The 26,200-nt window shown below is 41.5% G+C and overlaps 1 protein-coding gene across 3 annotated transcripts in view; it reads right to left on the bottom strand.

Annotated features, from left to right (window-relative positions):
* Positions 1 to 980: 980 nt before the first annotated feature.
* The window catches only part of ZNF385B (zinc finger protein 385B), a 380,374-nt gene continuing 355,154 nt past the window's right edge, over positions 981 to 26,200 (bottom strand). For all 3 annotated transcript variants that reach the window (XM_075529722.1, XM_075529724.1, XM_075529725.1), the window contains 4 exons: positions 5,511 to 5,753; positions 4,526 to 4,704; positions 2,615 to 2,716; positions 981 to 1,244 (listed from right to left, as the gene is read on the bottom strand). In XM_075529722.1, coding sequence (XP_075385837.1) covers positions 1,026 to 1,244; positions 2,615 to 2,716; positions 4,526 to 4,704; positions 5,511 to 5,753 — 743 coding nt within the window. In that variant the 3' untranslated portion in view covers positions 981 to 1,025. The remainder of the gene's footprint in view (positions 1,245 to 2,614; positions 2,717 to 4,525; positions 4,705 to 5,510; positions 5,754 to 26,200) is intronic.

Genomic DNA, 26,200 nt, shown 5'->3' with positions numbered 1-26,200 from the left:
AAATTATGTAGCATCATTACAAATGAGAACAAGTCAAAAATGAAGAAGGTAATTATGTAGAAATACATGGATTCATTGCCTTCTTGTAGAATGCACAGGAGGTGCTAAAATGTGCCATTTAGAAAGCTCTTTTTCTGTTTGTATACATTCGCTTAGCAACTCAAACCAGTGAGGAAGCTATAAAATAAGTTAAACAAACAATAGCAAACAGGGAGTAAGTATAGCTATGTTATATGGCTTTCTATTTCTTTTAAATATCTCCAAATAAAGTATGAAATAAAGAAAATACATTATCTTTTGTTCTCTTAAAGAAAAAATCCAAAGCTATTTTGCTTCCTAACATTTACATAGCAACAGAAAAATGTTGAGTTCAGACAAGAGATACAGATCTAGTACTACACAGGACGCAACAGTACTTGGGTCTAAAACAGTACACCATCCCTGTCAACAAGAGTACACCGAAGAGAAAACGTTGTGATCCATTGGTGAGATGGATTCCACAAGTGAGCACTTGTGTTATTCTACTTTTGTTGTTGTTGTCCCACACTAAAATATGCCCCGTTGGATTCCAGAGTTATTTACAGACATGTGAGGAAGATCCTAAATTTCAAGTCTGTCAGGAAAATATTCCATGTTATTTCTAAGCCAGATCAGATCCATGGGAACAATGTCCGAGCCTTTTAAAAGATCTATTTTCTTTTCACCCTTTTCCGAAAAATACAATGTCAAGACGCCAAATCTCCCAGACATCAAATTGATTGGGGGCAGATACAGGGAGGGTCAGGGACAGGGGTGGAGCGGGTTTGTCTGCACTGCTCAGATCCCTCAATTACAGAAGCTGTCCCTAAAACAAACCCACTTGAATCCGGTGATCTGCTTTTCTTTGGAGCTGGGGTTAAGGGTGAGGTGCTACATTTTAGGGGTGGATGGGGACACTGTAACACAAAGTGCTTAAATTATGGAATCATTTTGGTTTTCCTTCTCAGCTTTCCTTCTGGACTGAACCATCTTGGAGCTTGGAGCCACTAGTACGGAGCGAAGAGGATGGAGGCAGTAGTGGCCCTGATGGGCCCGTGGCCTGGCCTCAGGAGAGCCGGAGGTATGGCTGGAGCCTGGAAGAGCGAGGCAGCTGGGCGCGGGGGTAGTGTCAGTGCCGAAGACACAGCTGCGGCTGCTGCCAGGGGAGAGGACAGGAAAGCCGGTGCCAAAGGCTTCAGCATATCTTTCTGGAATGCAAGTTTTGCCTAATGGAGGCAGAGAACCAGAAATGGGATGGAGATATTATTTCAAACACCACCACCACAGGGATATTTTCATTCGTAAAACACAATTATGAAGAAGTCTCATATTTAAAAATGTCTTGACACTCAGATCACGAGATGATGATTTTCATAAAGCTGGCCTCAATGGCTCTTGGCACAGCTTTGCTTTGAGTTGTTTCTCGTTACGGTTCTTTCCTGGTGGTCTTTGCCCCTGAGCACTGAGCACTAGAGCACGGAGTAGGTGCTAATGTTTATTTTCTGCTGTTGCTCAGTAACAAAAACAAACAAGCAAACAAACAAACCAACAAACCAATGCACTTTACACCAGAAGGTTTCCTGGGTAAGCTGGAGCTCAACCAACATCCTGACTTCTCTCAAAGTACAAAGCACTTTGGGACAAACATGTTGGGCAAGTATGTGTGACCCTTCACTTCACTTAGGGAAGCTGCCCCGAGGTTAGGCCACTGGGGGTTAGGACACCAGGGAGCCTTCAGAAAAGCAGAGTCAGATGGCATCTGTCTTATCATGTCACAAGAAGTTCTTGAAGAGTGTGGCTAAATCAGTTGTGGCTAATTTCTGCCTTTGGGGAGGATTGTAAATTGGATGTCTTTATTTAAAGGAATCCTAGTGTGAACTCTTCTTATGAAAGGGGAAAAAAAATCAATCCTTAATTTCCGCTTTTGCAATCAGGAGGAATTGGGCAAGCTGGATTTGCTTAATGCAGGTAACACCTGCTGGCAGCATCTGATGGTGCAATCTCAGCACTGGCTCCAATTGGCCAATCCCAGCTCTATCCTCGGCCTGAATGCTGCACTGGGCTGAGTCCCAGGGAGATGGTGAAATACTTCCATCTGGATATTTTTATGACACTTATCACTGGAGATCCTAAGTATTTTTGCAAAGAAACGGAAAGCAGGCCATATGGGAGCAGGTGAGACAGGCTGACTACCAGCACGCCTGCTAGCCACAGAAAGAGCAAACAAAGACAAGCACTCACTACTCTCTCAGACAAAATAAAGAGCCAGCAAGACTCAGCACACTGCAGGATTCTTCAGGCTCCACTTAGCCTTGCCTCTGAGCCTTTACTCTTTTTTACATGCTGAAGAGGTTTGTCTTCCCCAAAAGTTCTGGCAAAGAGTCAGGTACTGACGCTTAAAGTGTCACTTCCTCGGGTGACTTGGCTTTGTTCAAAGAGTCTCGCTAAGCAATGCACTGGACAAGTTCTGTTGGCCTGTGAGAGCGATTTGAATCGAAAGCTCTTCATCCCCAGTGGGTCTCCCGGTCCTCCTTACCCACAGTCCCTGCCACCCAGTGAGGTTCACCCAGCAGGTGGACCACAGAGGTGAACTTACCGCTAAAATACTGGGGCTCCGTTGGAGTTTGTTGTAAGGGCTGTATTTTGGCTTCAACGGTTTTCCTGCAACTCGATCCTTATGTCTCCGACTAGAAATGTGCTGAAGAAAAAGTTCAATGCCTTAGTTGAATCTAAATGTGAGCTTTATTCCATATAAGAGACATTTCTTACATGGCCAGGCATGAGAGTGGCGATACTGGGAGGGTGGAAGGAAGGTGAGGGAGAAAGGGGGAACAGATTACAAGGATCTACATATAACCTCCTCCCTGTGGGATAGACAATGGAGAAGTGGGCAAAGGGAGACCTCAGACAGTGTAAGATATGACAAAATAATAATAATTTATAAATTATCAAGGGTTCATGGGGGAGGGGAAGGGGGAAGGAGGGAGAGATAATGAGGAGCTGATACCCAGGGCTCAAGTAGAAAGCAAATGTCTTGAGAATGGTGAGGGCAACAAATGTATGAAAGTGCTCGACACAATGGATGGATGGATGGATTGTGATAAGAGTTGTCCGAGCCTCCAATAAAATGATTAAAAAAAAGAAAGACATTTCTTAGCTAGAGGAGACTCTGGGTCTCTGGTTCCAAGATGGTTTGGAATAAATCACCAGAGTCATGAAATGGAAGCTGGTAAGACATTTGCCCCTTCATCTGTTGGCAGTTTGAAACCATCAGCCTGCTCTGAGCGAGAGAGATGAGACTTTCGAATCCTAAGAAGAGTTCTAGTCCTGTAACCCCACAGGCTGGCAGTTCTAACCTGTCCTATCGGGTCGCTATGGGTCAGAATTGACTTGATGGCAGGGAGTGCGGTGTGGGTTTACTGGTAACACCTCAAGCTTTCTGCCTTTTGCTACTCCAATCAGAATGGGCTCCACAGCAACACAACGAGATTGCTGTGAGCTCAGTTCGTAGGTGCTGAGCAGTTAATCCACAGGGTACGCATACTTAGAAACTTGGGAGGGATTGCCAAAGTGCTCCCCACAAAGTGCTACCCATTAGCAGAGTCATGATGAACACCATGCCCTGTAACATGAATTAGGACCTGCCGTCAGAAAGGAAGGACGCTGGCAGATCTGTGCGTCAGACTGCAGGCTGCTGACTGCAAGGTCCCCGTTCAAACACAGCAGCCACTTCCAATGAGAAAAAGGGCACTGGCCGAGCTCATCAGCTGAGCCATCACACAGGCCCATCTAGGACCACTACGACTTGGAATTTCCTCGATGGCAGTGAGATACCGGGAGGTAAATCTCTCTAACTAGATTGTGCATCCTTGGAAACGGGCTTGTTTGCGACGTGAGCTTGAGGTGACTTCTGGGGCTATGCCGCTCCCTCTAACATCTAGCCCGGGAGCTGGGGACGTACAGTTTTGACTTAAACTATTTAAACATTCAAGCTTAAATGATCTAAACAGTGAATGTTTTTTTTTCTTCCACATAGCACCTGTTGGTTGCAGATTGGACGCATCCCACATCGTTGCTGTCACTTGGTGTGGCGTGGATTCTGACCCATGGCGACCCCCTGAGTAAGCAGAATTTGTGTATAGAGTTTCTAAGCTGCGACCTTTCAGAAGCACACACCAGGCTGTTTGCTGAGGCACCTGAGTGGGCTCATACTGCTAACTTGTTGGTTTGTCATTGAGTTGGTGCTGCGTGCAGTCTGCATGGTTTGCAGTTCAAAACCATGTGTAGCTTCGTGGGAGAAGGACTGGGCTTTCTCGTCCCATAAACAGGTGCAGTCTGGGAAACCCAGAGGGGGTCGCTATGAGTCATTATGGACTCCAGGGCTGAGAGTTTGGTTTTGGTTCAGTTGAGTTGCTTGACTTTTGGAGGCTCCCTGGGACCCTTCAAACGACATGCATCAGCAAGCGGCAACCTCAAGCAGCAGCGCGGGCCGATTACGGCAGATTACCTGTTTGAGTTGAATTTCTGAATTAACATGAACATCACAGATTTCGCAATGAAATGTCTTGTTCTGTAGTCCTGACCCCTTACTGCCATTCTGCAGCTTTAATCTTGACCCAGGTCTAGGATAGGACTTAATTGGGCCAGCCCCATTACGAGCTTCAACCATGGTCTTGTGTTTAGAGCCTAAAAAGAAAGATACAGATATTAAATAGCTATTTAAGGACTAAATAATGCCCATCTCTGACCCCCTCCTCCCGGAAAAGTTTATCTACAAGCTTTATTTCTCAGCACTTTTGGAAAAATACCACTTTAATGCTCTTTGTAAATATAATCATTTTTGTTGTGAAAATGGGGAAACATGAAAACATACAGTAAAATGAATATAGGAAATATGGAGAATCATGAGAAAATAAAGGTTTCCCATATTTCCACCAGCCAGAGATAACTACTGTTACCATTTTAGTGTATTTCTTTGCATGCTTTCTATGTTGATATATTAGAAGTATAATTATATTCTCAAATTATGATCAATCTAAAATTTCACATATTAAATCATGTATGCATTTTCTCACCATTACATTTTAATGGCTGAATAATGTATTCTATTATATTGAGTCTGCTATAATTTCCTCAACATGTCCCCAATAATTGACATTTAGGGTTTCTTCTCATTTTTCTTTTTTCTCTTAGAAATGTGCTGCATTGAACAATGTACATAAACTCTTGTGTATTTAGCAAATGAGTTGTGCAAGGTATGAGATGTTCTTGAGGCAATGAGGACCAGAACAAGTTCACCTCCACGCTTCTTTGGCTGCTATTTCCAAGGTCATTATGACCATCCTTTTCTTAGGAACTGCTCCTTTGAAAGGAAAAAGTGGAGACGACATCGAGCAAACTTAACGTTCCAACAACAGAAGACGCGGCATTTCTGACGAGGAAAGTGGAGGTTTGCTCTACACATCGCTTACATTCACGAGGAAGCTGCTGACCTGTGTTGTGCGCCTCTAGCTGTGAGAGGGAGTTCACAGCCACTTTGCATAGGGAACAATAGAGCAATTTTTTGGCTTTTTCTTCTTCTGATTCAGGAACAGAACCAGGAGCACCATTTGTGCTCTTGGAGGGGGAAGAGGCTGCTCCAGGTGGCACGGGTGCGGTGCCAGGTTTGAGGAGAAATGGACCACCTTCTGAGCTCGACAGCTGGCCACAACTGCCTTTTAACTTCCCCTTATCTTCTAAGAGAGAGAAACAGAGACAGACTATTAGAGCCTCATCTATGAGAGCAACACAGAAGAATAACTGGAAAGGCGTTCAAAAGGGAAATCTGATTCATATACACAGCCTTCACTGTAGCACAGGATTTTAGTTCCAAGAGCTAATTTAAATAGAACTCAGAGACAGCTGTTTCCATTTCATTCCACCCGAAGATCATGTTGAATTCGTTCTGCCATTTGGAGCCGTGGACGAGCTGAAGATGCAGCTGTAGGGAAGGGAGTAGCACCTGAGACAATCAGCCACTCGCCAACACTCACACGACAGGGTGGTAATGTGGAAGGAGTGATTAGGCAACGATAGCTTCATTGGATCACTTGTATTTAACTATGACATCTATACAACATTAAAAGCCTACACCAAGTTAAAAATGCTAAACTTTGGGGTGTGGGATAGAGGGGAAGATCCAAACATGGGGAATTTCAGCTAAGAACAATGATAATTTTTGCTGCTCTTCAAATGTCAAAGCAATTTTTCCAAAGTATAAGAGGCAGAGTCCATTCATTATCTTATTAATAACTGCCAGTCTAAATGAATCTCTGAAATAATAACATGAACCACAAGCACAGCATGGATTAACAAAACCATTTGCAAACACATAGGCATTTTGATCGTTTAGCTATTAAATGAGTATAATCCTCCAGGCCTGTGAATAGGCTATAAGAGGGGCCAAAGTGACTTTAACACAATCTACCTCATTGGAGTTTACTTGCTATTCAAGACAAGCTCTGTTCAGGAGCGCCTTTGGGAAGTGTAGCTTCAGCAGCGGCAGCAGCATTCATCACACATTTGATCCTAACAGGGCTGGTACTCTGAGATAATGTCTACAGATACGCAGATAAATTCACATTTAAAAGTTTAGAGAAAAGAAATGAAAAGATAAATATAAATGCAAATATGACATTTATGGACAACAAAGACTTCATCAAATGAGTGACCCACAGATTTGAAAAAAATATTCAGTAATGATATATCAGAAAAAATATTCAGTAATAATATAACAAAATCTATAGAAAACTACCACAACTTAACAAGAAAAATAAAATAATCTAATAAAAAATTGGACAAGGGACAATACAGTGTGAACTGACACTTTTGGCAAAATTTAAATAAAACAAAACAAATGCTGGAGAGGAGGTGGAGAGACAGGAATGCTTTCACATTGCAGAATTGTACAAGCACTATGGAAATCAGTATGACGCTTGCTTAAACAAATGCAAATCCAAGTACCTTCTGATTCAACAATCCCAATAACTGGGTAGATACCCAGAATAATTTTAAGACTAAAACACGTAAAGACCTATGCACACCTATGTTTATTGCAGCAATGTCTACAATAGCAAAAACATGGAAACAAACAAAACCCCCAAATATAGAGGAACGGAAAACAAGCTCTGCTACCCCTTCCTACTATGGGGTTTGATGCATCAGTAAAAATAACTGACAATGTTCTTAAACACTGCAAGATACGGACAAAAGCAGGGAACATTTTGCTCAGGAACCTGAATACATTTTGCAAAGGTAGTTATTTAATTTCATCATTGTTATAAGGAAAAACAAAGAAGAATAAATGTGGTTTATCCACCCATAGGTAAGACTGATGATGAGGAGGAGACCATGAACTGGGTGGGAACAGAGAAAGGGTGGGGGTGAGAGCATGGGAATGACAGAAAAGGAGGGCTGAACAGGAAATAATAATAATAATCATCGCTTCATTAAAAAACAAAAAAGCCCTCCACATTCCTTACCCTTTAAATCTAAATATTGGTCTGAGTGGTTAGAAAAGAAGGAAAAGTAAATGAGAAGTGGACTGGCAGTCTTTAGTGACCGACAAATTCATTTCCGACATACAAGAGAAATGAAAATACTGTGGATCGCTGCCCTAGCTAATTTGGAAATGAACATGACTGGCCTGGATGACCAAGAGGGAGAGCAACTCGGGAACATGACATGGTGGTGTGTGTCTGTGTGTACGTTATAAGAATCAGTATGTGGAGCAAACCGAGCCTTTCAATCAGGACTTGTCAAAAATAATAGAAGACCATATTCCTGCTCAGTTCCAAAGAAAGTAAAATTGGTTTAAGGATAAAGCAATTGATCTCATCTATTTCCTTGAGTTGGATCCATTTGGGGTGTTAGAGCAGAAGTTCCGTAGAAGGATTACAGGTCTGCAATAAGCAAATGTCGAGAACCCTTGTTAACTTGATGTTTCACATTCTACATTTCTGTCCACAGTGCATTTAGACCTCAGGATGTGTGGTGATGGAAAAATTTTAGGGCTTCGATTAAGCTGATTTCAACAGAACAAGGAAAAAAAATCATTCTTCTTAATTGGAAGTGGTAGGTTAATTAGATAGGAAATTATTTTATGTCTGGAACTCTCTCATCTATAAGGGCCTCTCAAATTTGAAATTTTATGGAACCCATAGAGAAATAATGCAGTTATCTCAAAACGTGCCTCTATGGAATGATACAGTGACTTGTGAAAGAAAATTAATGCACACCCTCTTCGCCTACTGAAGACTTTCATAGTTCACATAAACTTGACCTGAAAGAGTCTGACTTCAGTCATTTCCTCACTCCCTTTCTCTTCTGTTCCCATTACTGTGCTAATGCCCTTGATGTAGAGCGCCCTCACAGACGCTGACATTTATACAGAACTTTATGATTTATAAGGTAGCTATCAGCTACTTTATCTTACTAACTCACAACAACCTTGTGAAATAGTTACAGCAGATGATTTTGCCTTATCTGAGAAGAAAGAGAGACTGGTGGAAATTAAACAGTGCCCCACCAGACAACAGGCAGTGTCTGTGAGCACGCGTGATGGGTTCCCCAACCGATCAGGACAGTGCACTCAGGGGCCCACTTAAAGGGGAAGCGTAATAAGTCAATAACATCAGAACAGGAGCAGTCAGCCTCAGATGGGAAGCAGCTGTTACTGTTTTATAGATGCAGTTCAGTTAAACAAATATTCTCCTTAAATGACAATATTTATTTTAGTCAACAATCATCTGGTCCAGGTACCAGTGAAAAGAAAGAATTTCCATGTATCTCCATTTTCTGACTTTTTAAGGAAGATTGAACAAATTTCCTTTTCCTATCTCATTTTTTAAAAGAGGCCGTTTGTTCATTGTCAAATGTACATTAACAATCCACTAATTGCAGCTAATATATGTTAAAGAACAGTAAAGTTAGATACAGACTCTAAGAAAATAACTGCTTAGAAGAAAAAAATGATCACTCAAAGACCTGTAATTTATGATAGAAACTGTAAGAGGCATGACATCGTGGAACAGGAGGAAATGATTACTTCTACTTGGGAGAAAAGGGCATTTTTCTAACGGAAGTGGCACTTTGGTTGTGTTTTGAAGGCCAGATTTAGATGCACCTAGGATAAAGGTGAAAATGAGCAGAAGAGAAATGGTTAGAAGCAGAAACATGAAGGGATTTTCCAGGGTTAGAGTTCATGGCGTTGCTTAGTAAATGCCTGGTGGTTGAACGCAGGCTATGGGAATAGGAGATATGTTTTAAGAGGAATAAGTCAGAAGTCAGTGGATATTTTGAAACTACCAAAACATATATATTAGGGATAGAAGTTGGCCCTTTAGAAATATTAAAAATATTTCTAGAAATCTTCAGTGAGGTGTTGTGCTTGATATTTACATGTTAATGCATTTAGATAAATTATATTTTAGATATTTTCTCCTAGGTAGGCCAGACTTTAATCATTGAGACAATTATGGCACATTTTAACTTTGAGCTATGTAAAAAGCCCCTCATAGTCTACTGGAATGATACCAACCACTTAAAAAAACCCAGGAAAGTCAATGATAAATTCATAGGTATTTAAATTGTGACATTCTTTCTGAATGTGTAACATCAATAAACTTCAAAACCTAATCATATTATATTTAATCTTAATTGCTTGATATTTTTATCTATAATTTCTCTTTCCTTACTGGCATTTACAAAGCCTCCTTATTTTGTAGTATTTGCAAGTTTAATTAATGTACTGTTTACTTCTGTTTCTTGTAATAAAGATGCATGTCATCTGGAACATCTGGTTAATACAAATTCCATTTTAAGTATTCCCTCACCTAATGTTAATTAACAGATCTTCTGACTGTCTTAATTATTTCCCAATTAGCCAAACACCTTTTTAAAGGTTCACCCTACAGGATTTTGAAGCAAAATTTGCTTAGCTATATCAAAATTGTACTTGATAACAAATATCCATAATTTATGCTTCCAAGTGAATTTAGTCCTTCAAAGTAGCCTACTTGGGAAGTTTCACATTAATTCACTTTTTCTAAATAACAAACCAAAAGTTCTAAAGACAGTTTAAAGAAACTAATTCTTGTGGTAAAATGAACAGTTTTGTCACATACAGGTCTTGTTTTTAAAAACAATCTAAAGAAATTCAACTTATATTGTAAGACCCTTATTGAGTTAGAACTTGGACAGTATGATCAAATCTTTATTATTCCATTTAAAAAGTTGACTCTTGGGTTTAAATTTAATCATATATTAAGTATTTTCTATTACTTCAGTAACTTAATAAGACAACCATTTTCTACCATAAGTACGTGCTCAGTGTAGAAAATTTTAAAATAAAGTTAAACAAAAATTTAAAAAATTAAAATGATTTTATTTTCTATACGGAACAGAAGACAGCAAACTTGTCTTTGTAAAGCATCACACAGCACTTCATGCTTTGAAGGCTCCATTTCTGCACCTTCTGAACTCTGCCATTATAGCAGGAAAGCAGTCATAGGCATGGCTGGCTTCTGACTAAACTTTATGTGAAAACACCCTGCAGCTGAGATTGGGCCCTCGGGCAGTTGTTTGTTGACCAATGACCTACAATGATAATGCTTTGGCATCTATTACTCCAGGGTCATTTTTGCTGGGGTGAGGTGTCTTTGAGTTAGTTCCAACTCAGTGATCCTACGTACAAACAGAAGGAAACATGGCCTATCTCTGTGTCATTTTCGTAACCCTGTCATGTTTGAGCCCATTGTTGAAGCCATTGTATCAATCCATCTCAACGGGTGGTGGGGGTGGTGGTCTTCCTCTCTTTTCCCTGGCTCTCTACCAAGCATGATGTTCTTCACCAGGGATTGGTCCTTCCTGACAACATGTCTAAAGCTTATGAGATGAAGTCTAGCCATATTAATGTCTAGGGAGTTCTTTGGCTGAATGCTACCAAGAGTGATGTGTTTGTTCAGTTGGCAGTCCGTTTTTGTTGTTTGGAGGTGCTCTCGTGTCAGTTCCAAGTCACAGTGACCCTACATGCAACAAAACAAAACCCTGCTGAGTTCTGCTCCATTCTCACAATTGTGCTGATGTTCGAGCCCATTGTTGCAGTCACTGTGTCAATCTATCTGGTCCAGGTCTTCCTCTCTTTCTCCACGCCTCCACAAGCATCGCATCACGTCCTTCTCCAGGAGCTGCTCTCTCCTCACAGCATGTCCAAAGTATGTGACATGAAGTCTCACCATCCTCACCTCTAAGGAGTGATCTGACCATACTGCTTCCAAGACAGATGTGTTTGTTCTTTGGGCAGTCCATGGTACTTTCAATATTCTTCTCCAACACCATAGTTCAAATGCATCAATTCTTCTTCAGTCTTCCTTATTCAATATCTCCTTTCACATGCATATAAGGTGACTGGCGGTTCATAGTATATTCAATATTCTTCACCCAAACCAGACCTTAAAGGAGTTTATTCGTCTTCAGTCTAGCTTTTTTATTGCCAGATTTTGCAAGCACATGAGACCACTGAAAATCCAAAGGCTGCTCCTCAGTCTTCAATAGGACATATTGCTTTTGAACACTTTAAAGGGGTCTTTTTCAGAAGATTTGCCTAAATTGGAGAGTATGTCATTTACTCTCTTGATTAAGTGTAAGGGTTGATTTTTTTACACAATAGTAAATCATAACATACAGAAATATTTCTAACATTTTCAGTTAGCAATAAATTAAGAGCATCTTTCTATGTCAATAAATAATTGGATCATCATTCATAATATGAAATATTTATTTATCTAGGTGTGTACAGTTTATAGGATTCTACTTATATTCTTTTTGATATTTTGATTACTGTATATTCTCGAATATAAGTTGACCTGAGTATAAGCCGAGGTACCGAATTATTACCTGGGAAACCAGAAAAACTGATTGACTCGACTATAAGCCTGGGGTGGAAAATGCAGAAGCTATTGGTGAGTTTCAATAATCAAAACAAATGAAAATAAAATTAAAAATTGAGACATCAGTGGGATAATTCTTTAAATATTTATTTTAAATAAAAAACTTAAATAAAAGGACAACAGTCATTTAACATTAGTAAACCAGCACAGTAAGTGGAAAATAGGTTCACCAAAAACAATAAGGTATCAATAATGATACCTTAAGAGTAATATTCCCTGAGCTCAATCAACAACCAAGCTAAAATGTAGAGTTAAAATCCTTCAAAACTGGATTCCTCATCAACATCCGCATCCCAGTGCAGAGCTTTAGCTGGTGTGAGGTCATCATAGACTCTGTCCTCACTGTAATCACCATCATCACCATCACTGCTGTCATTTTCATTCAAAGTATAGTCTTCACTGCCATCCATAGCATTACTAATACTACATTTCTGGAAGGCATGTCACACCATGTCTTCTGGAAGGTCTTCCCATGCATCTAGAACACACTTTGCTATTAACTCTATGCCAGGCTTCATGAGATTTCCTCCTTTTGTTAGTCAGGCTTGACCAGATGACATCCATTCATGTCACATCCTTCGCACATGGTCTTTAAAAGGCTTATTCAAAGATACATCCAGAGGCTGCGGTACAGATTTAAGCCCACCTGTTATAACAGCTAAAGTAACTTTACTAGATTTTGCCAATTTTTTTATGTCATCCGATAGGTGGGTTCTGAACATATCCAAAATACGTAACGACGGCTTTTTCTTTAAGGCTGCTCCTGGTCGTTAGTTCCAAATTTCTTCTAGCCATTTTTTTCTGTTTTGTCTTCATCCAGCCAGCCTTTAACATGTGCATGCACAGTAATTCTTGGTGGGAAATTGATCTTTTTAGGCAAGGTCTTAGTTCCATTAGCCAAACATGATAGAACAACTGTAAAGTGCTTTGTTTCATTTCCAGTGGTTTTGAGAAAAATGTTTTTTTTTTCTCCTAAACTTGCCACAGTTCTGTTGCTTGGAAGATCAAAAGTCATGGCAGTTTCATCCATATTCCCAATATCTGCCAGGTTAAAATTATAAATTCTTCTTTGTTTTATAATAAATGACTGGAATGACATAATTTTTTCTTAAGGGTTTTGTGTCAATTTCTGGGAAATCTTTGTTCTTTGACTCAAACATAGTAGGCCAAATCTATTCACGAAGAGGGTACACCATCCTGCTGATGCAGTAAATTTGTCAATGCCTGATTTGAATGCTTTATATTTGTCATCCTTAGCCATTTGTAGAGTACGTATGTGGATTCCCATGCATGTTACGCAGTAACTATTTTGACGACACTCCATAACCCATATACACAATTCATTCTCTAGAGCTCCATAAAAAGACGTTAAACCACACCAAGCTTTTTTAGCTTTTGGAATCTGTTCCAAGTCAGCCTTCATTTCCTGCCACTCCCTCACTTGCTTTTCGTCAACACAGAATTCCCTACTTGAAATACTGTTATTGCTTTCTTCTGCTCTTGACACAACCTTCATTTTGAAACCAACCTCATGACTTGTGTTTTTGTTTTGGTACAAGAGTATTCATTTCTAATAGGATAAAAAAAATAAGACTTTGAAAAATAACTTTCATGGAATTGCCACCCCCCCCCATGATGTGTTAGCCGGGAGTGGGTGGGGAGTCCGTGCAGGTGGTGGATGCAGGATGTGAATTAACACAGAGAGCAGAGGGGAGAGACAGAGTGCAGCCACAGACACATCCTTACCAGTTCAGCTGCCGGCGTAAGTGAATCACTGTATGTACTTCTGTGAATTGGAGCCGTCCACGTCATAGGACGGCTCTTATTGGTTAGATGTGAGTAAACAAACATTCAAAGCCCTGCAGTGTCAGCAGGGCTTTGAATTAACAGCGGAGAAATAGCAATCACCTGCGAGATAATGGGCACTCATCCCATTACCTTGGTGGGGGGGAGAAGGGAGAGGCCCAGTGAGATATTATACCTCACTGGGGTACCATTGACCCGTGTGTGTATAAGTTGAACCCCAGTTTTTCAGCATAATTTTTGTGCTGAAAAACTTGGCTTATACACAAGTATATAAGGTATTCCTAGTTTTTAGCTTTATGACTGTCATACAATATTGAATGGGACTCTTTCTGTTGCCTCCAGATTAACAATATAGTCCAATGTTGGAAGCAATAAACTATTGAAACTTCCAAGAAAACTCCATCTGCCTTCCCTGATACTTACCTTTACATTTATGAGATAGTATATCTGGTCCTAATATCAATACATTATCACCTGCATCCCCAGCCTATGTAAGCAGTAGCCCAAAATTGAGATTCACTAGGGCCATGGGTTTCTGGCCTGGTTGGGGTGGGGCCAAGTAAAGTGAGACATATATGTAAGAAGGAAACACTGGCACTGTATTCACCATGAAACTGCAGTGCTGCGTGATCTGGTCTCATGCGAGGTTAGGCAGAGGGAAAGAAAGATAACAGAGTTGGGATTGAAGAAACAAAGGGGCAGAAAGGGCACGTGAACTTTCTTTGGGTTAATGAGACAAAGTTGAAAGGTATTCAGGCTGAGCCATGTTGCTAGTAGTCCACAAGAAAGGTGATCCTGGCAGCAAGAGAGGAAAAGTAGACCTACAGTGGCAGGAGCTGCAAGCGGATCAGAAGAGGTTAGGAAGCCCTATGAAGACTTCGCACATGGTAAGAAAGATTGAAAGAGAGAGAGAGAGAGAGATAACATGGCCAAGGGAGTGGGCACCTGTATATCCTCCACACGGAGGGAAATCTTGATTGCTATCAAGTACAGAGGTTGATCTACCACTTCTCTGTCACTTTGTCACACGTTTTGGGTTGGGTGCTGCTGTGATACGGAGAGCTATGTCACTGATATTTCAAATGCCTCAGGGTCCCCCAGAGTGGACAGCTTGTAGTCGTGCTTCCAGACTAAGAACCAACAAAGAGGAAGGAATCAGCTGTCCAATTCGGAGTAATAGCCCCTGAAAACCTTATGCGTAGCATGGAAACATTGCCAGATACCGAGAGCCAATGAAAGACAAGCACATCTGTCCTGAAAGAAGCCAGAGTGCCAGACGTATGGCGAGACTTCATCTCATGTACTTCGGACAAGTCAGGAGAAGAGAGCAGTCCTGGAGAAGGGCATGCTGCTGGCCAAGGTGCAGAGGAAGAGGAAGCCTTGGCCCCGGCGGATTGACACGGGGGCTGCAACCATGGGCTCAGGCAGAGGAACAACTGTGACAATGGTTGAGGAGCAGGTGGTGTTGTTCTGTTGTGCATCAGGTTTCTGTGGACTGGAACAGCCTGGAAGGACCTGACAACAGCACAACAGCAGCAACACTAGAGACACACTTTGCCTCAAATCCCTTCGATCCCAATCAGCAGAGGGTCCTGGCTCAGCAAAAGTGGGGTGAGGAATAAAATAGGGACTATGTCCTTCCGCACGGTCAAGCCTGAGCTAAAAGAAAGGCGGTGCTCAACCAGACAAAGGAACCAAGTGTGAAATAAAACCAGACTTTCTGACAGCTCCCAATAGTTTTGAGGAGCATGGAAGGGAGATTCAACAGAGCATATGGGCAATCATGCTTGGACTCCACTGAATTATTATATTTAATAAGATAGCATTATAAACGGCATTGTGCTTACCATATCTGAAAATTTGTCAGATATTTCCTCAGGGCATAATCTTTGAAAGGAAAATGCTGGGACAAAAACATGATTGCATTTTTGAAATTTGGATTCACTTTGCTGAATCTAGGTGAGCAGACAGTAACATCTTCACACATCTGTTATGTGATGTCGTTCAAAGCATAAACAGCAGTGAACCAGATAAATAAGTTTGCTTTATGCAGTGTCTTTAATGCTGACATTTTCATGCAACCCAGGAAAGTAAGTGACAAAAATAATTTCTGAAAATGAAAAAAAATTATTATTATTATTTTTTGTTTAGATATTGTTTTATCTGGGTCTCCATCTCTTGGTTAATTTCCTAGTACTATTGATGGACACTCAAAAGGAGTTCTCTGATTACCTGTGTGAAATAAGAACTTCTTTGCATTTTTGTTTCTGATAACATGTGTCTTGATTTATTAAGCTTTCAAAGCAAAACTTCGAAAAGGTATAATTTTCTCCCTTTAAGAATGGACAAGCGAGTGGCGGATACAATGTAGGCAACTAAAATGGACTGCTTTATGAGAGTGTAATATGGGTCTGAGCATTTGTCACAATTTAGCAACAGATATCTAGTAATCTATCCTAGAGAGTAAACATCCCCCCACTGAACAAATAATTATTGCATATGTTATTAATTATACACGATTCCAGACATTAAAAGTGTAGGTGAAAAATGCCAAGTCCTTGATTTAATGGCGTTAGTCACCTAGAAGGCGGTACAGAAGATAATTGTGTGCACGTAATTCATATAGGTATATATAAAATCATATATAAATCACAATATATGAATATGGATATTTCATGCTAAGTGTTCTGAAAAGAAAAATAAAGCAGGGCATGGTAACATTTGACAGCCACCTGAATGAAAAGCCCGAGGTTTGGGACAGAAGAGCATTCCAAGGAGAACGAAGGCTGTCATGCGGTGGCGTGGAGTAAGGGTTGACTTACAGACCCCGACGTGTAACGGAATGAGGACCTGCCCAGTCCCGGGCCACCGTTACAACTGTTGCTCTGTTTGAGCCCGTTGCTAAAGCCGCCACGGCCACCCATCTTCTGTAGTGCCGGCCTCCTTTTCAGTGACCCACCACTCGACCCCACAGGACGTCCTTTCCCAGGGAGTGGTTTTCTTTTGCCAATATGTCCAGAGTGTGTGGGACAAAGGCTCACCATCCTTGCTTCTAAGCAGCACCCTTTTCTGAGGAGGAATTAATATGTTATAGTGTTGGCCAAAAACCATGACAGTGCCATGGACCGTCAGAAGAACAGGAATGAAATATATTATATTTATAGGCATGTTCTCATCTTTAGGATGCTAACAAAACCTTTTTGTCTTTCAGTCATGAAAACTTGACTATTCCCAGTTATTCTCAAACTGATTAACTGCCAGCAAATGACAAGTGTGCAAAATATTACCTTGAGTGTGAAAAAATATGTGCAAGATATTACTATTTTCCCAATGGGTATCACAATCGTGGGGTTCAGGCAGGGGCTTCAGGAAGAGGGCACAAAGCAAATTTAATAATTCTGGGGTGTAAACTCAGGTAACTTGAATACAATGCAGGAGGCCAAGCTCCAAGCTAATCGATTCTGTTCTATTCTCAGGGGTTCTGGCTTTCTAGATGCAGGCAGCTCACTGGAGGCTGAAAAAGATTACGGAACAAACAAACCACAACTGGGCAATCCTAGCTCACCTCCTGTGCCTTATCATAATAGTTTCAACTTTCAAATTGTCTTGGCAACTATCATTATTTGCCTAATTTTCATGGATATGTGTTAAAGGGTAGAGTTTCAATAGTGTCTATTTTCCATCAAGGAAAATAGAATAGGTCCTCTGTTTATTATGTTGTCAATTACCATTTGTCAAAAAGTCCTTAAAAAAAACAGCCCAGAATTGTCCTCATTGATTCTTACCAACGAATCAAAGACAAATCTCAGAATAAAAAAAAGGGCCCCCCAAACTTGAGAAATTTGTTCAAGGAAATCAAGGGCACAATTTCTATAGAATCATACCTTATGAGGGTACTGAGAGATACTGCTTATCAGTTTTACCAATTAATTTTTCCTTTTTATACTTAAAATTAAAAAGAATTAATCAAAAAAGGCACAAAATGAAAAGGCCGGCTGGTCATATTCTTTCCTATATTTATGATCACCTTGTCCAACATCTCATTATTATTCCAAAAACCCAAGCAATGCTCACATTACTCTCTTAACACTCATTAAAACCAAGTCAGCCCCCTTTGATAAGGAATTCAGAAGGCATTCTCTTCTGCTGTATCTTCCCACTTTCTGAATAATGAGAAATTAATGGATGTCAGTCAGAGTACCTGCTTCCTAACCAGTTCTCCAGTCTTGTGAGAAACGAGGCTGAAAAGTGCATGGGGCTCTGAGCAAGCCAAGAAACGCTGCACACCTGTATGCACATAAACTGGTGCACGGCAGGTCTCGATAAGCTTTAGCTTCCACATCTCCTCCACACCTACTCATTTGACACAGTTCCAGTGAGAGAAACCAAGTGATAGGTATTTTAAAGTTTAAAGAAGAATTCCAATAAGATAGTTGATGGGTTTTTAAAAATAAAAAACAAAGAAATCATTTAAAAGGCAGCAGCATACAAGCTATAAGGTGAACAAGCCAACTGCTACCTTATGCTATGCAATTTTAAAAAAGCAACATGTCAAAAAAATTGCGCACAGCGTTGCTTATAAAAAGACCCCCCAGGGGGAGGGAGCCATTGACAGCTCAACACAGAATGTTGGGGGTAATGTGTGTAAAAATATAGATGTTTTCCTGAAATGTTATGTGCCAAAAAGATCTTGGAAAATTAAGTAATAATTAGGGAACATGATGTAAATGATATTTTGAAAGAAGAATTTTCTTGGAAATGTATTAATCACAAAAATTGTTTTAAAATTCTGTAGATAAGAGTTTGTAGATAAGGAAATTAGGAAAATTAGGAAGTAATACACCAAGAGAAGTCAACAAATCAAACAAATAGAGGGGGTGGGGAGTGACTACTCACTAGGAATGGATTTGGTCCCTTTCACCATCGAAACTTTATACTTCTTAAATACTCTACCAATATATCAAAACTCTTCTTAGAAAATGTCTGGTTTCCAGTTTCGTAGGAGAATGTGGGGCCAGGGTGAGTCCATCTTGGTGTCCCAGTTTCTTCTTCAGCACCAATTTGCTAATCATCTCCGAGTGCATGCTTCCCCGTGGACTCTGCCCTTGAAAATCTTTATTTCCCTGTGGCTTTGACGGCTCCCTTTCCATTGGCTGTTCCTTTAAAACTGGGTCTATACAAAGTGAGGCATCCACATCCCCAAAGGCATTCCCTGTCTCACAAATCACTCCTTGAGGTTCCCACCCATTTTCCCGTGCTGACCTCGAAGTGCTTGTGCGCAGTGGCTCTTTCTGTTCTCGGCTTCTGCTGATTCTCAGCCTCCTGGCAGGGCCGATGTCTCTCCTCAGTCTTCTGTGCACTGGACACGCATTTCCTACGGAGATGCTTTTCTCCACTCGCGTCGCAATACTTCGCTTGTCTGGTACTCCTTCGGTCTCGGCAACAGCGCATTCTGGACCTCCGCTGGTGGCTATTATTCTTATTCTGCTTCTAAATGTTTCCACTCTCCTAGGTCACACCCTGTGCTCTTCTTGGACTGTATCTGGTCTAATTCACTGCAGTCATTTCCTCTGTCACATGAACACACGACTCTTAAATCCACAAGTGAAGTCTTTACCTTCCTCACAAGTTCAAGGCCATTCTCTTGTGAGCACTTCAAGCTCAACATGCCTGTTTCTGAATTGATACTCTGATCCACTTAGGGGCCCTTCCAAATAACCTTCATCTTAATAGTGATATTACCAGTTATGTCAGCACTGTCAGCAATGGCTCCTCTTAGTTTCTATAATTGTTTTATTAATGACCAAAGTTTATGAATACTATCTAAACACCTTTTCTACCAGCCTATTCACCCTTCCATCCAGCAGACATTTATTTAGCATCTACTAGATGCCACCGTTTCAAGTTCTCATCATTTTTTCTCTGGACCACAATACATTGGTCATGCAGCTTCTAGTTTATGAGCCTACCTCTTCCCCTCAACCTCATGTATGTCCCCATACTTCTCTGCACACAATTATATTGTGATGTTACATTAACTATAGTTCTTTACTTGCACTTAAACTGATTACTGAGATGGAAGAAATCTTGAGTGCTGGAATCATGCCTTAACTAACATTGTGCACAGTGTACAGAAAGCCCTACAAGGACGAAGTGTTTGTGGAAATAATGAATGCCCAATTTTGGACGGAGTTTTATGGCAGTACAGATAAAAGAAAAGCTTGCTGCAAATAGTTGAATCATAACTTGGAAAATCAATATACATAGAACAGAAAAATTAATGATGCATTTTAAGTGTTGATTAGATAAATACTTCTATCATTGTTGCTATGGTCATATATTTGTAATAAATATTTAATGATGGTTTGCAGTTCCTATCTGCACCAGGGTACATCCTCTGGTGTAGCCAGACTTGCAAGGTAGAATTTGGATCATGATAGTGGGGCGGGGTGGGTGGGTGGAGGAAACATTTAGGAAGTAGAGGAAAGTTGTATTTTTCATCGGTGCTACATCGCTCCTTGACTGACTCATCTCCTCTTCTAGACCCCTCTGTAAGGGGATCTCCAGTGGCCTACAAATGGTCTTGGGTCCCACTCTGCACTCCCCCTTTCATTCTCTCCTCTTTTAGGTAACAGATGTACAACACTGATGGAACCATTATGGAATCTGTCTCTCTTGCTGATGGTATCACTCATAACTAACCCAAATTCCCAAAGGCACATAGCCTCTACATTAGATGGCTCAAGGTTGACCCAACGCACTGGAGGTCCTTTACTCGACCAGCTTGGCTTACTCCAACTAGATGCCTTATTTGAACTTGATTTAATTCCAAGCGGCTCCAAGAGTTATAACCCAGGTATGATTGTTAGGGTTTGTGTCAATTTAGCTGGGTCAGGGTGCTCAGTCGCTTGGCAGTGATACTCTATGATGAGATCTAATTGAAAGTAATCAACTCTATCATGAGATCCCACATAAGACCATCAACTTCATGAGCAACTAGCTTTTGTGGTGGAGTCCAGCCCCTTCGAGCAGGTCACAGCCCTAATATCATTAGAAGGGAGTCTCCTGTGTGGGTAAGGGGTGGGGATGGGAGTACATTTAGGTTTTCTGTGCCAACCTGGCCAATAGAAACACGAGGGATTAATCAGGTCGCAGTTTGATTGTAGGGCAAAGAGATAAATTCCTCTATAAGGCTTGCCCCTGACTGTCTTGCTCTCTGATGATCAGACCTGCGTGCTGCTGCTTTAGCTAGTTCTCTACCCAAATCTGTGAGCTACACCACCTGTGGGCCAAGCCAACCTATGGATCGTGCAGCTAGAACTTGAGGCTCCTTCAAGACCTGCTTTTACAGGCTGCTGGTGTGTATATTGCTTGAGCTTAAAACTGGCGGATCCTGGTGCCTTGCATTGTTTGAGTTTGATATCCCATTCAGGCCTGCTTCACTAAGCTCCCTCCTGGGTTACTGACTATTGGGGACCCACCCTGCTGTTTGCTGCCAGAGGCAGTCTCTGCCTGCCTTGCCTGAGGGAGGACTCTGCTGTTTGCTTCCTTGACCTTGGACCTGGCAGCCCACTGAGTTGAAGGACTTCCAGTATATGAACTATTCCAAAAGTGAGTTGAACTGAGCCCTCTGTTCTCCTGTGTGAACTAATTAGCTGTTATGTTTCTTTTCACTGTATAATCCTATCCTCTTACATATAAATAATCATATGTGTCCTGGTTTTGTTTCTCTAGAGAACCCTGCCTAACACCGGGGGTGTGACCTGCTCCTTTTTAAGCAGAGTCTGGGGAAAAGCTTGTCACTTCTGATGGGTGAGGATTCTCCTGGCTTGTTGACCTCCTGCCATATTACCTGCCTATCCCAGGAGCCATCATTAGACTGCTGACCTTGGATTCAGTCGACTCTCCATCCACGAGCCTGTGGTCTTCCTACTTCCTGTCCTCAGCTCCCATAGCTACCCAAGTTAGGAGATGCCTCCAGTTTACTGTCTGATCCATGGGCCTGAACCAGACTGGACTCACTCACTGCTTCAACTGTACGAGCTACTTTATTGATATACATTTCTTTCTATATGTGCACATATAAATGACACTGTTTCTGTTCCTTTGAAGAACCCAGCCTAACACACCAGTATAATATGGTGTAAATTGGTTTGTCTCACAACACCCACTCCTTAGCTGACCTGCTCCATTAGTCTTTGTGTTGGAAAATTTCTGATCTCATGACCCTCATGGGGTGACTGCTGGGCCACTTTTGGAAGCTTAAAGGCTTCTTTACATGGATTCTGTCATTTTGCAGATGTGGAAAACAATACTTAAGTGACAACTCCAGAAACACATAATAAGCGTTTCCCTTATTAAGGTGCTCCGATGGTACAGTTATGAAATGAGTGGTTAAGGACAAGGTCAGCAGTTTGAACCCAGCAACCACGTCACAGGAGAAGGATGAGGCTGCCTGTGCCAGTAAAGATTTGAAGAGTCCGTTTCGTAAATCTAAGGAGGTCAGCTCTACTCTGTCTTACTATAGGGTTGCTGTAAATCCCAATGTGCTGAAGGGCCATGAGTATTGTTTTCTTTTTATAATCACATAATAGGAAGCCAAGGGCAGGCATGGAAATTAAAGGTAGTTTAAAAATTCCCAGAGCACTGGAAGATTACATACTGGATCAATCTGATGCTTTAGCCAATGCCCTTTTATCATGTCTCTAGCTAAATTCCAGATTTATCTCTTCAAGCAAGAATGAACATATTGAAGCTTGCTTATTCTTAATCATGTTTATATGTAATATTCATGGCACCCTGGTGGCATAGTGGTTAAACATCGGGCTGCTAACCACGAGGTTTGCAGTTTGAAACCACCAGCAGCACTATGGGAGAAAGATGAAGTTTCTTACTCCCCAAAGAGTCACAGTCTCTGAACCTCACAGCAGGCAGTTCTACCTTGTTCTACAGGGGCACTATGAATTACCATAGACTCAATAGCAGTGTTTGATTAAAAAAGTAATATTCATATCCTGGGTTTAGACTACTCCTAAGAGCAGAGAAAATCACCTGTAAAGTGATCTTTATTGGATCTGAATCTGTATTACTGACCTTAAAAAAATGAACAAAAAAAGCTTTTTTGTTTACTGAGTCTCTGAGTGGTGCAAATAGTGAATGCGCACGGTGCTAAGTGACAGATTGGCGGTTGGGGCCCACAGAGAATCTCCTTAAAGGCAGATCTGGTGGTCTATTTCCAAAGAACTAGCCATTCCAAACCCTGATTTTTGGAGCACAGTTCTACTCTGACTCAATTGAAGTCACCATGACTTGGAATCGAATCTGGATGGCAACTGGTTTCTTGGTTATTAGTTTAAAGCTATTTAAGGCCCATGACAGCGAGCTGACTAATTTTGTGAGTTCAAAATAGTCCCTGCATTATACTAACATGGTCCAGTAAGGCTCTGCCAGACGATGATTCTGATTTATGAGCTCCCAGCTTTTTCCATTTGCAAGTCCCTGTCAACAGGATTTTGGGCAGAGGACTAGATGTTGTGGCGATTTTGAGGTCCAATGAAATGTCAGCCATTGTCCTTCTTTTCCGAACACCCTCTTCTCTCTGTCACTTGTCCTTGGTGACCCTTGGCTCTGGAGCAGGAGCTGCCAGTCCCATGTTCTGATAAAATAGTGGCAGATCCAACTATCTCCACGTTAGAGCTGTCCACCTCCACTCTGTATCAGTGAACTGGCAATGATGTTAGTGAACTTGTCAGCTTCTCCAGACGAGCACAAAAGAAGGCTTGTTTGCTAGAGCTTGAATCTAATGAACAGCTTTCTCCAATTTTGTGTAGTTTTCCAGCCATTAGATTTGTACAATAGAGAAATCATATTTCAACTTCTTCAGGTTGAAAAATTGCCCCTCTTCCGATTTGTCACCATGAGCTGTGAAACAGTTATTTCTGCGGCAGCTTTATTATGGAAACTAGAATCAGTAACTCATGTCAGTCAAATCAGCCCCTCAGGGAGTAGGTCTAGTAGAGATTTAAAAGCCAGGAATATGATTAAACAGTAATTTTCAGTGTGGAATGTGGAGGAGGCTCTTTGTCTTCTAAATGAATAGTCCTTTGGAACGGAAACACTGATTCCACCAGGTACCAGAAAGGTATTTGCTTTCTGCTCTTCCTTGCCCTCCTTCCTTGATAGAAGTAGAGGTTAGTCACAACTGGTAAGACTTTGACACTCCAGGGGTGCGGGAGGGGGGCAGGTGCAGGCTGGCAACAGAGAAGTCAGCCTGGGAGCTGTGGAGAGAACTAAGTCTTTCTTCATTTGGTCAGAGCAGAAAAATGATTGCCAGCAAGCAGTTATTGCCTTAAGCTGCTCTAGGATACAGGCACTGGGCTCTCTCTCTTTATGGACCTAACTAGATTAGTTCCTGACTTCAGGACAAGGGGGTGGTAGCCAGGGGCTGGACAGCCCAGATATAAGCAAGCTGCTCATCCTTGAAAAATAATATTACTAAGAGCCAATCATATTTTCACGTTTCAAATCTAGCATTGGTGCCTAGATTCAACTTGCTGCATTGCTATTAAGTTGTCAGAGTCAGCTTTCTGCTGCAGACCTATAGCTTGCAGGGGTAAGTCTGTAGAGCATAGCAATAGCAAGTCTTTTCAAAAGGATACTAGTTTATGTGGCCTGGGCTCCCAAAGGGCCTCTGCCAGGGGTTCCTTATCACGCTAGGGCTTTGGGGAATGATGACGTGACCAGAAGCGAACTGGGCAAGACTTGGAGATGGCATTCCTTGAGTTGCCAATGGTGAGGCCACAATTAAGAGAAAACAAAAACCTACAAGTTTATTCTGAGTCCTACCGGTGTCCTGTGCTATAAAGCCTTATTAAAAGATTAAAAGATGTTATTATGAACATGATATCCCTGAGTGGTACCAACTGGTAAGTGCTTGACTATTAGCCAAAGGTGGGTGGTTTGCATTGAAGCACCTTGGAAGACAGTTCTAGAGATGGGTTTCTGAAGGGTTATGGTCTAGAAACCGTGAAGCATTCTACTCTGAACACACGGGGTTGCCATGAGCTGGAACGGACTTGATGGCAGCCAACAAAAACAACACCGACTTACCAGTAGGATATATATGGAGCACAGACTCAGCCTAACTGCCATTGCGTTGATGCCGGCCCCTCGTGACCCTCCAGGACAGGATAGAACTGCCCTGTGAATTTCTGCAACTAGCTGCTCATGGGAGTAGAAAGCCCTGTCTTCTCTTCCAAGGAGTGGCTGGTGGTTTTGAATTGCTCCCCGGGCAGTTAGCAGTTCGATGCATCACTACTGTGCTGTCAAGGTCCCATATATGGAGAAGAGGGGTGGGGGGTGGGGGAGGCGAGAATCAGATTGTTAACCCGGGATCTGCAGAGCTCCATGGGGTTTGTGCATGTAAAGGATTCAGGAACATGGATGGCAAAAGAAAAACAATCTTTACTTTCATTTACTTCTTACTGAAACTTTTCATTTTCTTTAGTTATGAATGAAGACAATGAACTAGAGCACTCTTAGAAGTGCCTATAACTTTGTGTTCAGAAGAAATCAGATATTTTCATTCGACATTACAGTTGTCATGGAAAGTTTGAAACATCACCTATCCTAACATCACTACAGAACTATGGGAGATATTAGACCCACCGCTAGGTCTTAGTCATTGTATTATAGCTATATTACCATATCACAGTGAAACATTGTTGATTATTTTAGTAGAATTGATTTTCTTTGTAAAAATACAAAGTTTGCTTTATGCATCTGAAAGCATGGCCCTAACAAAAAGGCTTGACTAGTCAGCCGGAGGCCTCATGGATGGAAGACGCGGTCAAGAACCCATGTGATTCCAGCCACCACTTCATTCGACTTCACTTCTGTCCTCGCCCTTCCGTCATCTTGCCAACACTTTAAATCCTCCTGCTTGGTCCCCACTGCCCTTCCCTTGCCTCAGTCATTTCAGAGGGGCAAAGCTACCACGTCAAAGTCCTTTGAAGAACTGTACCTCTTCTCTTTCCCACTCAAACCAGGGTCCCTCACTTACTGGCTAACTTCTCCCCCAGTCGGTGTCTCTGCATTCTCAGGCGCCATCAGATCCCTTTTGTGCCGTAAGTTGTCCAGCATCTGTCCTTCCAGATAACATGCTTCTCTGAGGGCAAGGCCCAGGCCTACCCACTCACTGCTGTGTACAAGTGCCTCGTGCAATGCTGTGTGTACAGTGGGGCTCAATGAACTCATGCAAGTGCACCAGTGAGTAAAACCTTCTCTCACTTTTGATTTGACTTATTTTGGAGATTTTCAATTTCATACATTATATGAATTTTCCACGTGGCTAACTTTAATTCACTTTAAAGTGCCATATTTTCTATTGT

This window comes from Tenrec ecaudatus, chromosome 13, assembly GCF_050624435.1.
Source record: "Tenrec ecaudatus isolate mTenEca1 chromosome 13, mTenEca1.hap1, whole genome shotgun sequence".
NCBI classification, from domain to species: Eukaryota; Metazoa; Chordata; class Mammalia; order Afrosoricida; family Tenrecidae; genus Tenrec; species Tenrec ecaudatus.
Note: the sequence above shows the minus strand (reverse complement) of the source record. Positions and strands in the feature narration are given on the sequence as shown.